A 14,247-nucleotide genomic window follows, 5' to 3' on the forward strand; every position below is an offset into this window, starting at 1 on the left:
CAACAATCGACCTGAAGACAACATAACTAACTTTTATATCTTACTCATTCATTGAGGCATTTTTTGGATACAACTTATGTTCTCACTACATGTTCCACATGTTTGGTTTGCTCTTTCTGTAACTGTGCTGGTTAACTACAAATGTTTTTTATGTTTCTTTTTTAGTGACCAATCGTATCAGCTTTCTGTTGTACAGAGCTCTGATACCCTTATGGGTCATGTTCGCGCTATATAAAACCTTTAAAATAAATAAATAAGAAAGTTAACACCAGATTAAGGTCCCACTGAGGCATGATAAACGGTGAAGGAGGGAAGAGATGAACAAGACCAGTTTGAAACCTATGCACAATACGAGATTTGAACAGCAAGGGTTGGTCAGGCAGCCGCAAACAGGCAAAAAGAGCAGTCAGATAGTCTTTAAAAGTACACAGAGGGCTGATTATAGGGTCATTTTCCTTGCACCGGTTCCTGCAGATGGAGACTTGGGGCCTATTTGAATGTCAAGCGTGGTGCTGAGCTCTAATTGTATAAAGATGGTTCTGGTGGTGTCTGGCGGTGGTGTGGTCCGGGGGAGGGGGTTGGGTGTTGGGGGGGCGAGGGGGGTTTTCTTGATAGATGAAGTATGAATAGCTCTCCATTGTTTCTCTATATGGCAAAAATGTCAAGAGTTGTTGCTATTTACTATTTAGCAGATCCCCTGGGTTTACAGGGGCCTGCAGCCCTTGCCTTCTTGATCAATAAAAAGTGTTGTTAAATAAAAAGTACACAGAGCACAGCCCTGCTGGGCAAGAGAGCAAATAAAGAGTAACACTTCAGAAGGGGGAGGGGGGCAGAAAGGGGATCAATGTCTTTCTGCACACCATGCCACAAATGTTTTCCAATGACCGGCATATACCGCCTTGGTGGAGAGACGCCTGCTGCCAAGATGACTTTACAGACTTCGGGAGAAAGGTTGACATGTCAACTGGCACTACTCCATCTCCACGCAAGAAGAAAGACTGGACAGGTTCAGGTGGAGGACCCTACCCAGATGCTGCAACAGAAGATCCACCCGAAGGAGCAGCCTGATTGGAGGATTGATGGCCATGTTCAGTAGCTTGGGATACCAGTGTCTCCATTCCCAATGCATAGCCACGAGGATGACTTGGGCCCAGTTGTTTTTGATCTCCTTGAGAACTCTGGGCAAGAGTGGTATGGGCGGAAAGGCGTATAGGATTCCTGTGCTTCACTCAAGACGAAAAGCATCTCCTAGCGTGAGCCTCCTTGGAAACTCCCATGTGCAGTACTGCTGAAATTGTGCTCTCTCAGGGGAGGCGAACAGATCCAATGAAGGCTCACACCATTGTTTAAAGAGACAAAGCACCACCTCTGGTGGGAGATACCATTCGTGATCCACTAGGCAATGATGGCTGAGTTTGTCTGCTCTCGTGTTCTCGGGATTGTGCCCTGGGGCTTCAGCTATGTCCAGAGACGCAGGGTCTCCCAACAAAGGGCCCACGACCCCACTCGCCCGGTTTGTTGCAGTTCCACATAGCAGTTCTGTTGGCCGTGAAAACCTGCACTAGCCTTCCCTTGATTAAGGTTAGAAAGGCTTTCAATGAAAGTCTGATCACATGGCGCTCCAGAAGGTTGATGTGGCGTACGGATTACACCAGAGATCTGAGTCCTCTGATATCCACCTCTCCCAGATGGCCACCACATCCCAGGAGTGATGCATCAGTCACTACTGAGAGACCTCTTTGGGAGAGGAGTCTGTCTTTGACCCAATCTTTGTTCGTTAGCCACCACTGTATATCTTTCACAGTTCCCTCCGAGATCTGGACCATGTCTGGAAGGTTCAGCAGCTGTTGTGCCTATTGAAACTTTAGGTCCCACTGCAGAGCTCGCATATGCCATTGGGCATGAGTTATCAGCAGGGTGCAGGAGGCAAAGAGTCCCAACAGCTTCAGCATCTGCCTCAGAGAAATTCAGGATAGAGGCTTAAACATATCTATCATAGCCTGAATACCCTAGAATTGCCACTTGGGAGGATATGCCCGAAACCGCTCTGTGTCCAGAATAGCTCCAATGATGGGGAGCATCTGAGAGGTAGTCCAGTGCGACATTTATAGCTGGGTGGTCCGCCATAGTCTAGAGGTGGTGGGTGACCGCCTGAGACGAGCCCTCCTTCATCAGCCAGTCACTGATACAGGGGAAGACTGGCACCCCTGATCTCCACAGATAAGCTGTAACTACTGCCATCATCTTGGTGAACACCTAAGGGGTACTAGTGAGGCCAAAGGGGAGCAAGGTAAACTGAAAGTGCTTATGACCTACCATGAATCGCAGGTAACATCTATGGGTAAGCAGGATGGGAATATGCGTGGTGAAAGTCCAACGCTACCATCGAGTCTCCTGCGTTTAGGGCAGACAGGACTTGAGCAAGTATAAGCATTTTGAATTTCTGCTTCTTCAGGAAGAAATTGAGAGGGTGCAGGTCTAGGATAGGAAAAAGACCTCAGACCTTCTTGGACACCAGAAAGTAGTGGGTATAGCAGCCATGACCTACTTCTGCTGCCGGCACCCTCTCTATGGATACCTTGGCCAAAATAGCTGCCACTTCATGGCGAAGTAAGGAAAAAATGGTCCCCTGTCGCAAGTGGGTGGCATGGGTTGAGGGGTGGTTTGTAGAGGAGGGAGTAGCTCCTTCAGACAATCTGGAGAGCCCAACGGTCGGATGTTATTGACCTCCAGTGATGAAGGTGATTGCGTATCCTGTCTCCCACTGGTTGCCTTTGATGGCCGGAGGGAAAACTGAAGCGGCTTGGAGGCTGATGGGAGCGTGGTGGACTGGCCCGACCTCTGGCTGGCTGACCCACAGGGTCTGTGAGTACCGCATCCTCGGCCAAGCAGGGGCTGGGAAGCTTGCATGCCATGGTGGCAGTGCACAGAGACGTACCTGGAAACCCCTTCCTGTGGCCACAAAAAGAGCAAAAGGCAGACTAGGGTTGGTGAGGGGCCACGGAAAGGACCAAGGACCTGGCCGTAGCTCTGCTATACTTGATGACCTCCATCGAGTCCGTCTGGTCTCCGAAGAGACGGGAGCCATCAAAGGGCATGTCCATCAGCATAACCTGGACATCGCCTGAAAAGCCAGTAGTCCTAAGCCAGGCATGGCGCTGTAAGTCTGCCGATGGAGAAACCGATCTGCCTAATGAGTCGGTCGTGTTCAGCGCCTCTGCGTCTCACCCATCAGCAATAGCTTGGGGGAATATGGTCCGGGACTCCTCTGAGACCGTAGGCAGCACCAGACTACCTGATTGAATGGAGTAACAGCCCAATTGGCACATGGTGTTCACCGACCGCAGTGCCAGGCTGGAAGAAAACATTTTCTTGCCCAAGGTGTCCAGCCTTTTGGATTCCCTATCCAATACGGTAGTAGGGAATGCACCAAGATTTACTCAGGAAGTGAAGGACTTGGACCATCAAGATCTCCAGGGTAGGGTGAGGAAGTAGGGATCCCCTGGAGCAGGTCATTTGTCCTGTTCACAGGAGCCCCTGTGCAGGGCTTGGAGCAGGCCCCAAGCAGGAGGTCCATGAGGGCTTCATTAAATGGGAGAAAAGGTTCCGAAGGGTGAATCCTGGCTGAAGCACCTCCATCAAGACAATAGTCGTGACTGCCAGAGGGCAGCATGAGGTTCAGAACCTCGGCTGCACGCCTCGCCACCATAGCAAATGAGGCTCTCTCCTCTGTAGCCACCTTAGGAGTAGAGACCAAGCCAGAATCTGGGGAGGTTATCCAGCCCACTGGCATCCGCCAAATCCTCACACCAGGTATCCTCACCCCAGGTATCCTCAAAGGGGTCTAGGGACTGGTATTCATAAGGGTCCAGTGGCCCTTCCCAATGTTTCCCACATCCACGCCCATAGGAAAAGGGCTCACGCTCTGGCCTGGAGGACATGCCTCCAGTTGGCACCAGAGTCAGCGTTGGACATCACCCATCCAGTTCTCTGTCAGGGATGAGAATCGGGACACGGCGCCGGGAGCGTGGGCAGCGAAGAGGAATGTCGAGGTGGCTAGACCAGTGCCGGTCCGGATCAAACTGTGGATCCAAGAGCCCGTACTGGCACCAAAGGTTCACCCACCCGCAGAAGAAGGGTCCGCCCCGCAGGACCCCAGGGTGCCCCCGCGGTGCTATGCCGCCTAAATAGGAGCTGCATGGCCTCATAAAATTATAGAAGTTAGGCAGGGGTCACTCTGACTCCTGGAAATTTGGGAAGGTACAGAGAGGGCCAAGGTGAAGGCTCAATTGCGGAGCCAGGTCATGAGTGTCGACACTTCCCCATCTTGACGGATGACTTAGACGGACAAGGATAAGTCGAAGCCATCTTCCACTTCTTGCTCTTCTTTTTCTAGTGGGACTTACCGGAATGGGACAACTTGACTTCGACGAAGTTCGATGGCTCAGAGACTGGTTCGGGGACCTACCTCTCAACCAGGATCGAGATCTCACATAGACCGTCAAGAAGCTTGAGTGATCGCTCCCTCAAGGCCTTAGGGCGCAATAACCGTCGCAGACGCACTCAAAGCACCAGAGACAGACTAAGTGCGGTCCATCACTGATATCCGTCACGGACAGGCACCGCAGGGCTTCAATCCAGCCTTCCCTTACCCGTTGACATCCCTGCCACACCAAGAGAGAAGTCTAAAAAAACCTTGGCAAAAAGTTTAAAAAAAGACAGTCAAAAAGTGACTGAAGGTAACTCTCTCCACATATGCAATATATAAATCCGAGGACTCCCGAAATTAATCAAAATACAGTAATATCGTATTGATAGTCCTTTTTAATCCAGATTCTTCAGCTCAGGCCCAATACTTTTCCAAATCTTCAGAATACTTGTATAGTAATTGACATCATCTCAAGTGTTCAATGAGCAGAAGTCCAATACAATTGTTCACAACAAAAAGGAGAGCTGTTGGGTACTCAGTACAATGACAACAAGCCAACACGTGTATCGTTGATAGGTCACTATGACCGAGACTTCTTCAGGGTTGATCGAAAAAGTATGTGGAACACATCCACACAGGTATAATCCAATACATCACTGCAGTATAATGCCCAAATTCAGTAGAAACTAAATGCATATATCCTTTGTCTCAGAAAATCGATAACTCTCCGGAGAGTACTCTGCGTTTTCCTGTAGCGTGGGCCTCTCCACATATGTGCTAACTGATGCGAAGAGCACAGACATCAGCTCACTGGGGTGGCATCAATTTCGCACCGCAACACCACGGGGAGCCAAACGATGCAACCTACCAGCATGCAGGGGTACTGTGCATGAAAAATGTAATTATCAAGTCTGACACCTGACGATAATTCTAAGGTAAGGAATCTGCAGCTAGAAGTCTCTATCATATATATGTATATACAGTTGTTTTTAATTGTTTTATGCACTTTATACCGACAATACATGAATTGAGGCTCTGATCAGATGTAAGTACTGTACTACCACTGATTTGAATATTATAGATGCAGAGTAAGTATATCCTGGGTCCTCCTGAGAATATAAAATGCATCAGTGTGATTCTTATTAAGCAATATTTGGTGAAATTAAGCTTAGTTTCAGAGATGATTAATCTGGACGCTGAGGATAGTAGAAGATACACAATTGATGGACGGAATGCATAACAAATCAAAACAGTCACCCCCAGTCTAGAGATCTGGGTTAAATCCATCATTCTTTTGCTCACCATGCCACCCCAGTATAGACTTGGCCATATGCAAATCAGTCTTGACCCTGTGCCTCATGGGAACAGTCCAGCCAGAACTGCCAAGCCAGGTCCTCCCTGGACCCGAAACAAGCATCCTAGGACCTGTTTCGGGGTTTAACCCCTCTTCAGCCAGGTTAGCTTGATTCCAGTGGTGCAGTTCGGGCTGGACTGTTCCCATGAGGCACAGGGTCAAGACTGATTTGCATATGGCTGGGTTCAAACTGGAAAGGCATGGTGAGCAAACAAACGATGGATTTAGGCCCAGATCTCTGTACTGGGGTGAATGTATGACATTGTTCTGCATTCTGTCCATCAACTGTTGTTTTTGCAGCTGAGGATAGTATAACTTGTGTGATTTCTAGGTTTACCAATGATGGGTGGGAATGTACTGTTGAGTGTAATTAAACTTGTGTGGATTTGGTCTTTTGGAGGTTTTTAAATGTAAATATTGTTATGTATGTTCTTTGCAGCCCTGATGAAGTTCCATGTGGGAACGAATTGCATTGGCTGGGCTGACACCATCTTTTCAATCAAGACTGAAGACTAAAAATTGACTATATCTTTTTATAACCCACAAAGTTTGTGTCGATTCCTTGGTTTTTACACTGCAATACACCAACTCAGCACCATGTACATTGGGAAGTTTACTCAACTGAATTTGTGAACAGGAGTATTATGCACTCTAATTACCTTAGAGTTCTTCCCTTCTTTTAAGTTTTAACTACGTGTCTTCGAGAGGGTTGTATGCAGATCAACGCTAGGGATAAAGCACCAAAATGGGTTCCGAAATTGAAAGTTATATTAGTGTGGTGGGGTGTATCCATTTCGGTCCCAGGTGTGGGGTTCTTATATTCAAAAATGTCTTTCACCATGACGTTTAAGAAGAGCAACGAGCACTCACACCATAATCACTATTGCTGCGCACATGGCCAGATTTACACTCCGTTATCACAGAGCTTGCTGTGGTGACAAAATGTTGAGTTGTAAAAATAAACCTGCACATATATGGACTCCAAAATATTGACATACAATATAGTAAAGGTGAACATATCTGGCGTTGTAACAGTACATTAACTGTTCTCTAAAAATATTTACCTTGACAAAGTGGCAGTCAATATTCTTGAGCTGGTCACATTCAGGTCAATATCTTGAGTCGATATATGTACATGTCGATATTTCTGCCCTCTATATTTTGACCTATAACCTCCGAGATCAAGCAAAACACTGTAGTAACTTGTTCGTGGGTCCACCTACACGTGTTGCCTCTTACCTCATTAAAAGTAAATATGACAGACTGGAATAAACTAATAATCATAAGTATTTCACAAAAATATTCTCTATAAAGCAATAGCTTATTTCTATTTGCATAAGTAAACATTTTATTAAAAGATAAAATACCTTTTTGGCACGTTCCGTAATAGTGGGAGCTCGCTGCATTAATTTCTCTTGTAAAAACTCTTTGTTCTAAAATATAAAACAAGATTTCCAGTTTTATAAATATATGTTATGTCCCATCAGAAATTCAACGTATGGATCAACTTTAAAACAAAATAGGGATCAAAATGTTTCAATATACTTTAAGAAATAAAGGATATTTCACTTAAGGCCCATTGCAGACCTAATTAACCCTTTATTTAATTAATATTTAGATCACCGGAACTGGTTTCGGGAGGGGATGAGGGCGGTTATACAAATATGTTCCAGAGGCGTGATATGAACTCAATTGAGATGCCGATTTGTGTGCAACAAAGAGGGACAGAAAAGTTTAACATATACCACCCTTCCCGTACCTACAATACACAGATTTCCAAAAACAGTTAGGAAACGGTTGTTAAAGGACTCATTCTGAATATCTTATTATTGATGCACTATAGAATAGATCTGCGAAACTCAATCAACATTCCAAGCACTTGATCGGGAAAGGTGAATCCTGCTTGGGGCTATTCGCAGAGCAAGAGAAGCTTAAAAAGCAAAGCATAAAACAGCTTATCAGATCAGTGAAGTTTTGGGCTGTTGCTGTAAGGTGAGTGAAGACAGTTTTGATAGTCAAATTTACCGACTGCCATATTTTAAACAGTCACACTATTTCTCACCTTATATACTGATACAAAGGCAATTTAAAAGAAAAAGTTACTTACCTGTAACTACAGTTGTCTGGCAATGGCGTCTTTAATGGATTCACATGACTCAATCATACCCAGTAGTGAAGCTAGAGTCCCACAGTGACCTTTCAAGAGCAGTATCAAAGAGAATGCATTAGACATAATTGAACCACCTCATAAAAAAACTGAACTTAACTCAATTTGCTGAGAGTACCCTAAAGTAGACTTTAGTGTAGGGTACTCTCAGCAAATTGAGTGAAGTTCAGTTTTTTGTTTTTATGAGGTGGTTCCCATTAGCGGTATATGCTTTCAGGCTTGCTGAGAGCATCTGCCCAAGTGTTCATGACCCCGGCGAAGGGATTCTGCTCTTGAGCAGATTTCCTTCAGCTTTTGCCCAATCGTAAAGGAGATGTGCTTTTTCCAATAGTGGATGTTATCTTGTGCCGCCATATTTGCTGATACTGAACACCATATCAGTGTTGTCTTTACTTACCATCTAAGCAGGACTGGTGATTTTTTTCAATCTGGGAGGAAAGGATTGTAATTACTTGTGGACAGCTCTGAGTTCCAGGATGTCGGTTGGAAGATTCTTCTCCTGGATCGTTCACCAACCCCTGAAGGTGGGCACCCCACTACTTCCATGATATGTCTATTGTCATGATAAACTGGGATACTTGCAGGTGAAAGAGTACACTCTTTGTGAGATCTGATCTCTCCAACCACTAGGTCAAGGCAGCTTTGAACGTGGTTGAGATTTGAATTTGATTGTCAAATCATCCTGTGGAAATGTGGATTTTCCTGATCAGTTATGTCCCCTATCTTGGACCCCAACGGTTCTATATGCATGTTACAAGTACATGTATGTTCCCTCCAGTTCCAGTTTCTAAGACGCAAACATATGTGTGTCTACCGTTGACATGTTCTCTGTCAGATCCGCCATCACAGGGTTGGATATTCGATTCCTAAGTATGAAAGGCCACCGACTTTAGATGGCTAAGTTACTCCATTTTTACAGTTCAGGCAAGTAGGCCCGATTCTGTCCTCAAAGCCTTTCCCTGCTCTCTGTCTTTGACAGCTTCAGCTTGAGCTTGCATCTGTATCCATGAACTTTGTCCTACTCCCTGTGCAGCTAACGGTGACTGCCTCGGCCAGTTTTCGCCTGTCTGCCAAGAAGTTGTATTTCACCTTCGAATTATCTATTTTACTCTTCAGCCGATGCATTCCTGTCCAGTGATTTAGGTAAACATTTCCTTTAGCTCACAAGCAAAGGACTCAGCCTTTCTGTCCTCCTGCAAGTGATTCATAGCCCTGTTGCCATGGAAAGTTTTCTGCCCCTCGCATCTCATATAGACACTTAGACGCTTGTACACGCACACAGTCAGTATAGAATAGATTCTGTCCGAGAGTTCTTCCTTGTGGATAACATAGTTCTTTAAACATAGGATGTTAGATATGATTTGGGATTAGGTTGACTTGACCCCAGACTTCTCGTCTCCACATGTAGAGCTAAATGTCAAGTCCCCTTCACCCCCTAGTTGCACGTCAATTACACGTCATGCTGCCGCGCGCGCATCTATGCCAAGTATTATCTTATAGATCCACCTATGTCTGATAATTCTAACCAATCATGTTTCTTTTATTCCTTATTACGCCTAGTTTCGATTATGTCACTGTTTTGTCACTTTTCTTATCAAATGTTACGCCTTCTACATTCGTTTCATTGTAATGCACTTATTATAAAAATACATGTCTGTTAATGAATTATTGTACTTCACTTCCTGAACCTTCGTGGTGACGGAACCTGAGGGCCGCGACTCGAGTCGGCCATTTTGAATGGAATAAAGCCCATTAGAAAACCTCTTATACCACGGATTCTGCCTCTTGTTATTTTGAGCTATTTACTTTAATTTAAGATTCCGCATGAAATTCAGTCCGGTAATATTTATTTTTATTTACCACATAATGGCGCCCGAATAGGGACACTTTCTCATCTCACGCGCCGGCGGTGCGTTGCAGGCCCGGTCTCCTGCCACAGCTGGACGGACCATAAAACGCGTACCAGCAGGATTCCCTGTAAGCTCCCTCCGGTCAAGCGGGGGCGACTGAGGCTGCGATCAACCCAGACGAGGCGGTGAGAAGTGCGAAGTATCCCGACCAGAGCCTAGCTGAGAGAGCAAGATCCGAGGTATACAGAGGCCCACCAGGTTTTCCGAAATCCCGACGTCCAGAGGGTCCGATGTCCGCAGTTATCGAGTCCTGTCCATTCTCTGAGGCCTTCCGTTTCAAGGAGCTACTCGGTGAGTACCATCGCCGGGGAGGCGTGTTAACGCGCACATAGGTTGTGCCGGTCAAGACGGATTTGGGTACACAAATCCGGTCTGCACTGTTTAGCAGTGTATATGTACTGTTTAGCAGTATATCAAGTATTCCGAAGTATTCAGTTATTGTCAAGAATTCAGCGTGGTGATTAGTTAGGCAGACTGTCATCATTGTCGACCATTGTTATAATGTTTAATGTTTAAAGTTTAAAGTATTCAGAAATGTCTTGCATATTGTGGTATGAATGACTGTTCATTGTTCACTGTTCATTATTGTGTTTCTCGTATTAAGCAAGTTCAAGAGTAAGTATCAGATCAGTTGTGAATATGCCGCTCTTCTCGAAGTTAAGACAGATTACTACCAGAAAAGGGGTGCTTGAAGAAGCAGTTCCTATTCCTCCTAGGGATACTCCAGGGCATTTCATGTACCATAAACATGGCTTAGATGCCATATTGTTTCTTGATCTATGGGTAGATTATACCAAAGGATTACCGGAAAGTCAAAGGTGGCCCATAGCGGGAACCTGGGATGCAGAGTGCATCATGAAAGTGGAGGAAGAGTTATGGAAAAGAAAGGTCAGACAGTCACAGAAAGACGCTGTTGAGTTATGGCGTAAAGAATCTCATAGACGAACAGAAAAAGCACGTAGACAAGAAGAGAGGAGTAAAGAAAGTTCAAATAAAGTTCAAGAAAATCTATTAATTGAGGAAGGTATCCGAGTGAAATCAGAACAAGTGAATAGACAAAGAAATGCTCTTATGAATGGTATGTATCCCCTTCTAGCCGAAGGACTACCTAAGGCTGCTCCAGAGATACCAAAAGACTTGCCACCCCCATTATTTCCAATTAAGGTACATCCAAAGGGGCATCCCAGAACCGCAGAAGATGTTTTTCTTTCCTCATATCTAGACGATGCAGCTCCCGAGTATGCTAACGCCACACCACATAGACCGTCTGGCGGAGGGGTCCAACGTCAGGATCAGGTATCTGTCCCCGTGCAACAGCAAGTCCCGATACAAGCTTCGGCAAGCACATCTGTTTCCGCATCTGTCTCCGCAGTCGACTCTACAGAGGTATCGACACCCATAGTTGCTGTGTCACGTTCAACGAACCCATTCACACCCGACGCCCCAGATAGGGCCACGGGAGGTGCTAGCAGTACTTTTACACCACCTAGAATAAATAAACTTGTCTTTCAAGAGTCAGCGCATTCACGTACACCTAAATTCGTAAGTGAACGTACGCTTAAAGAACTCCTTGTAAATTGTAGATATGACCCAGTGGTTGGTAAAGAGGACGAAATGGTCCTGGCATCATTACGTATCAGGCGAGCCGCAGAATATTTAGCAAGGTTACCAGGGATGACTACGCATCTAGATAACATATATCATTTTGTTCAAACAGGACGAGATCCAGGATGTATTAACAGAGCTATGGAATTCCAGAAAGTAGAGATACAGGGGGAACTGTTACGTTTCCTCATAAACTGTGTAATCAGAAATCAAGATCGTCCGGGGGTAGACCCGAATGCAATGCTTATTCTTACAAGATGGAGTCAGAATATATCAGAAGGGAGACACGATAAGCAAAATTGTATAATAGCCATGTGCCGAAAAATACGTAAAGAAATAGAGCGTATTCATGAAGAGAGATTGGGAACAGACGAGTTTGAGCAAGATGAAGTGTCCGAATCAGGGAATTCCGCAAGACAGTCAGAGACCATAGCTTATGTAGGCAGAGGAAGATCTTGTGAAAATACTAGATGTTTTTCTGATCCCATACACTCCGTATGTCCAAATAATAGCAGAACGTATCCGACGCCTGTAATAAATCTGAAGTCTCCTGAACATTCGTTTCAAGCCGCAGATAAGATACTACGAGAACGAAGAGGTTACCACCTCCTCGATTCTATGGATGAGCAAGAATTAGCCAGATCAGCCGTTCACTGGATTGACAGTCCTGAAAAATACGGTGATGAGACCGTAGCACACACGTTTCTCAACCTCAGTACAGATGAACAACGCTTAGCTGGAATCTATATGATTCAGCAACTTCTCATATTATATAAGAGCCAACATGCTGACCCTGGTCCTTTACCTGATATATTAACGGAACTACTCACAAACAGATGGAGAGGTTCTAGTAATAAGCTAATTAAAGAGATATTAGTGTCACGTAAGCAGTACGTCCTTTTTGTAAGTCCGGATTCTCTCTCGCTGCCCCACAGAGAAAGAACGCCGTACTATATGGATAGACAAAATCCTTTACGAGAAGTGCACCCAATAAAAGGCGAAGACAATGAGTTTCACCGTGTATTTGTTTACACACCCATATCAAAAATGGAATTATTAGAAATGAAGAAAGTAGTACCTAGTCATGACAAAGACCCAGCGGGTTTCCACCGAGAAATTAAAGACATGTTACTGATGGGAGAGTACACCTTTCCTGATATTATGACGATATTAAAGGTGCTTTTGCCTGCTGGCATATATGAAAAACTGAAAGAAAAAGAGTGGGAAGTGGGAGACCAAAAGATAGACTGGACAGCATTAGCAGAGGAAGAAAGGAGCCGAGCTGCAGGTTCAGGGCTCGGGGATAAAGTTAAACTGTTACCAGGTTTACTAGTACAGGTACTGCCACGTTTATTAACTACAAAAAAGGAAGATTGGGGTGCAATCACAGCCTGCAAACAAAAGCAAGATGAAGACACAAGCAATTATTATGCTCGATTTGAAAAATGTTTTGGTATAAATAGTGGTATAAAAGCAAGTAGTGACTCATATCCACATTTATTTGTGACAAAATTGGTGGAAAATGCATTGCCTCCAGTGAAGAATAGAATATTGAAATTCGAGAGTACCTGGCAAAGTAACACTCCGTCGCAAATGCTACAAATGTTACAGTATCATCACAATAGAATTAGGGATGAACAAGAACACGAGCATAGACGCATGAAGGATACAAAAATGAAAATGCTAGTTTCTCAGACAGTACCAGCAGATGGTCACAAAAAGGGTGTGACACATTCTGGTGATTCTGCAGTTCCTGTAAAAGGAACCTGCAATTACTGTAAACAACTAGGCCATTATGTACATGATTGTCAAGTCCTGAAACGTAATATAGCTACAGGTATTGCAAAAGAGAGACCACGATTAGTTAGACAAGATCAGAATGAACAAGGAGCTATGCAGCATGGACAGTCCATGCCAGTTCAGCAACAGTCTATGCCAGCCTCACAGCAACCCATACAGTTTGTGCCAGCTGCACCACCGTTGCCTGCTACTGCCACACAAACCACAACACGACAAATGTATCAGACTGCACAGTATGAATACCCTGAGTATCAGCGCTACGCATGAACCAGCCTAGAGAGGGAAGTCGACTTACCGCTTATCGAGATTCCTGTAGATCAAGAAGGACCTTATGTACATAGTGAATTATTAGGTCAAGATAGAAAATTCTTACAATTCTGTGTTCAGCGAGTTATTTATCTTGGTCACTCGCTGTCCAAGGAGGGAAGGCAGCTTACACCAGATCGCATTCAGTTAATTGCTAACATGTCAATACCCCAGACACAAAAGGAGGTGCGAGCTTTCATAGGCCTCACTTCATATTGTAGGCAGTGGATCCCTCAGTACGCATTTCTAGCAAAACCACTTATTCAGTTAACCACACAGGAGGCAGCCACATCGACTGTTCTCCCTTGGACTCAGGAACATACACAAGCTTTTGAAAGCCTAAAGGAAGCTTTATGTCAAGCACCTGTTTTAGCAACGCCATGTTATAGCAAACATTTTACACTCTTTGTTACAGAACGCGAAGGTACTGCCTTGTCAGTACTCACTCAGGATCAAGCAGGATCATGCAAGCCATGTGCTTATTTTTCCAGTACATTAGATCCCGTAGCTCAGGCTTTGCCTGCATGCCTGAAATCAGTGGCAGCGACAGCTTTAGCAATCAGACAAAGCGATGCCATAGTATTAGGACACCCATTGACAGTTCAAGTACCACATGCAGTAGAGGTTCTTGTGAACCGAACACAAACACAACACTTGACCATAGCAAGACTTACCG

The 14,247-nt window shown here is 44.9% G+C and overlaps 1 protein-coding gene across 1 annotated transcript in view; it reads right to left on the reverse strand.

Annotated features, from left to right (window-relative positions):
* The window catches only part of OXSR1 (oxidative stress responsive kinase 1), a 677,967-nt gene that overhangs the window by 135,498 nt on the left and 528,222 nt on the right, over nt 1–14,247 (reverse strand). Inside the window, exon 10 of the mRNA XM_085628862.1 lies at nt 7,151–7,216. Coding sequence (XP_085484988.1) covers nt 7,151–7,216 — 66 coding nt within the window. The remainder of the gene's footprint in view (nt 1–7,150; nt 7,217–14,247) is intronic.

This window comes from Triturus cristatus, chromosome 10 (genome assembly GCF_964204655.1).
Source record: "Triturus cristatus chromosome 10, aTriCri1.1, whole genome shotgun sequence".
Lineage (NCBI taxonomy): Eukaryota > Metazoa > Chordata > Amphibia > Caudata > Salamandridae > Triturus > Triturus cristatus.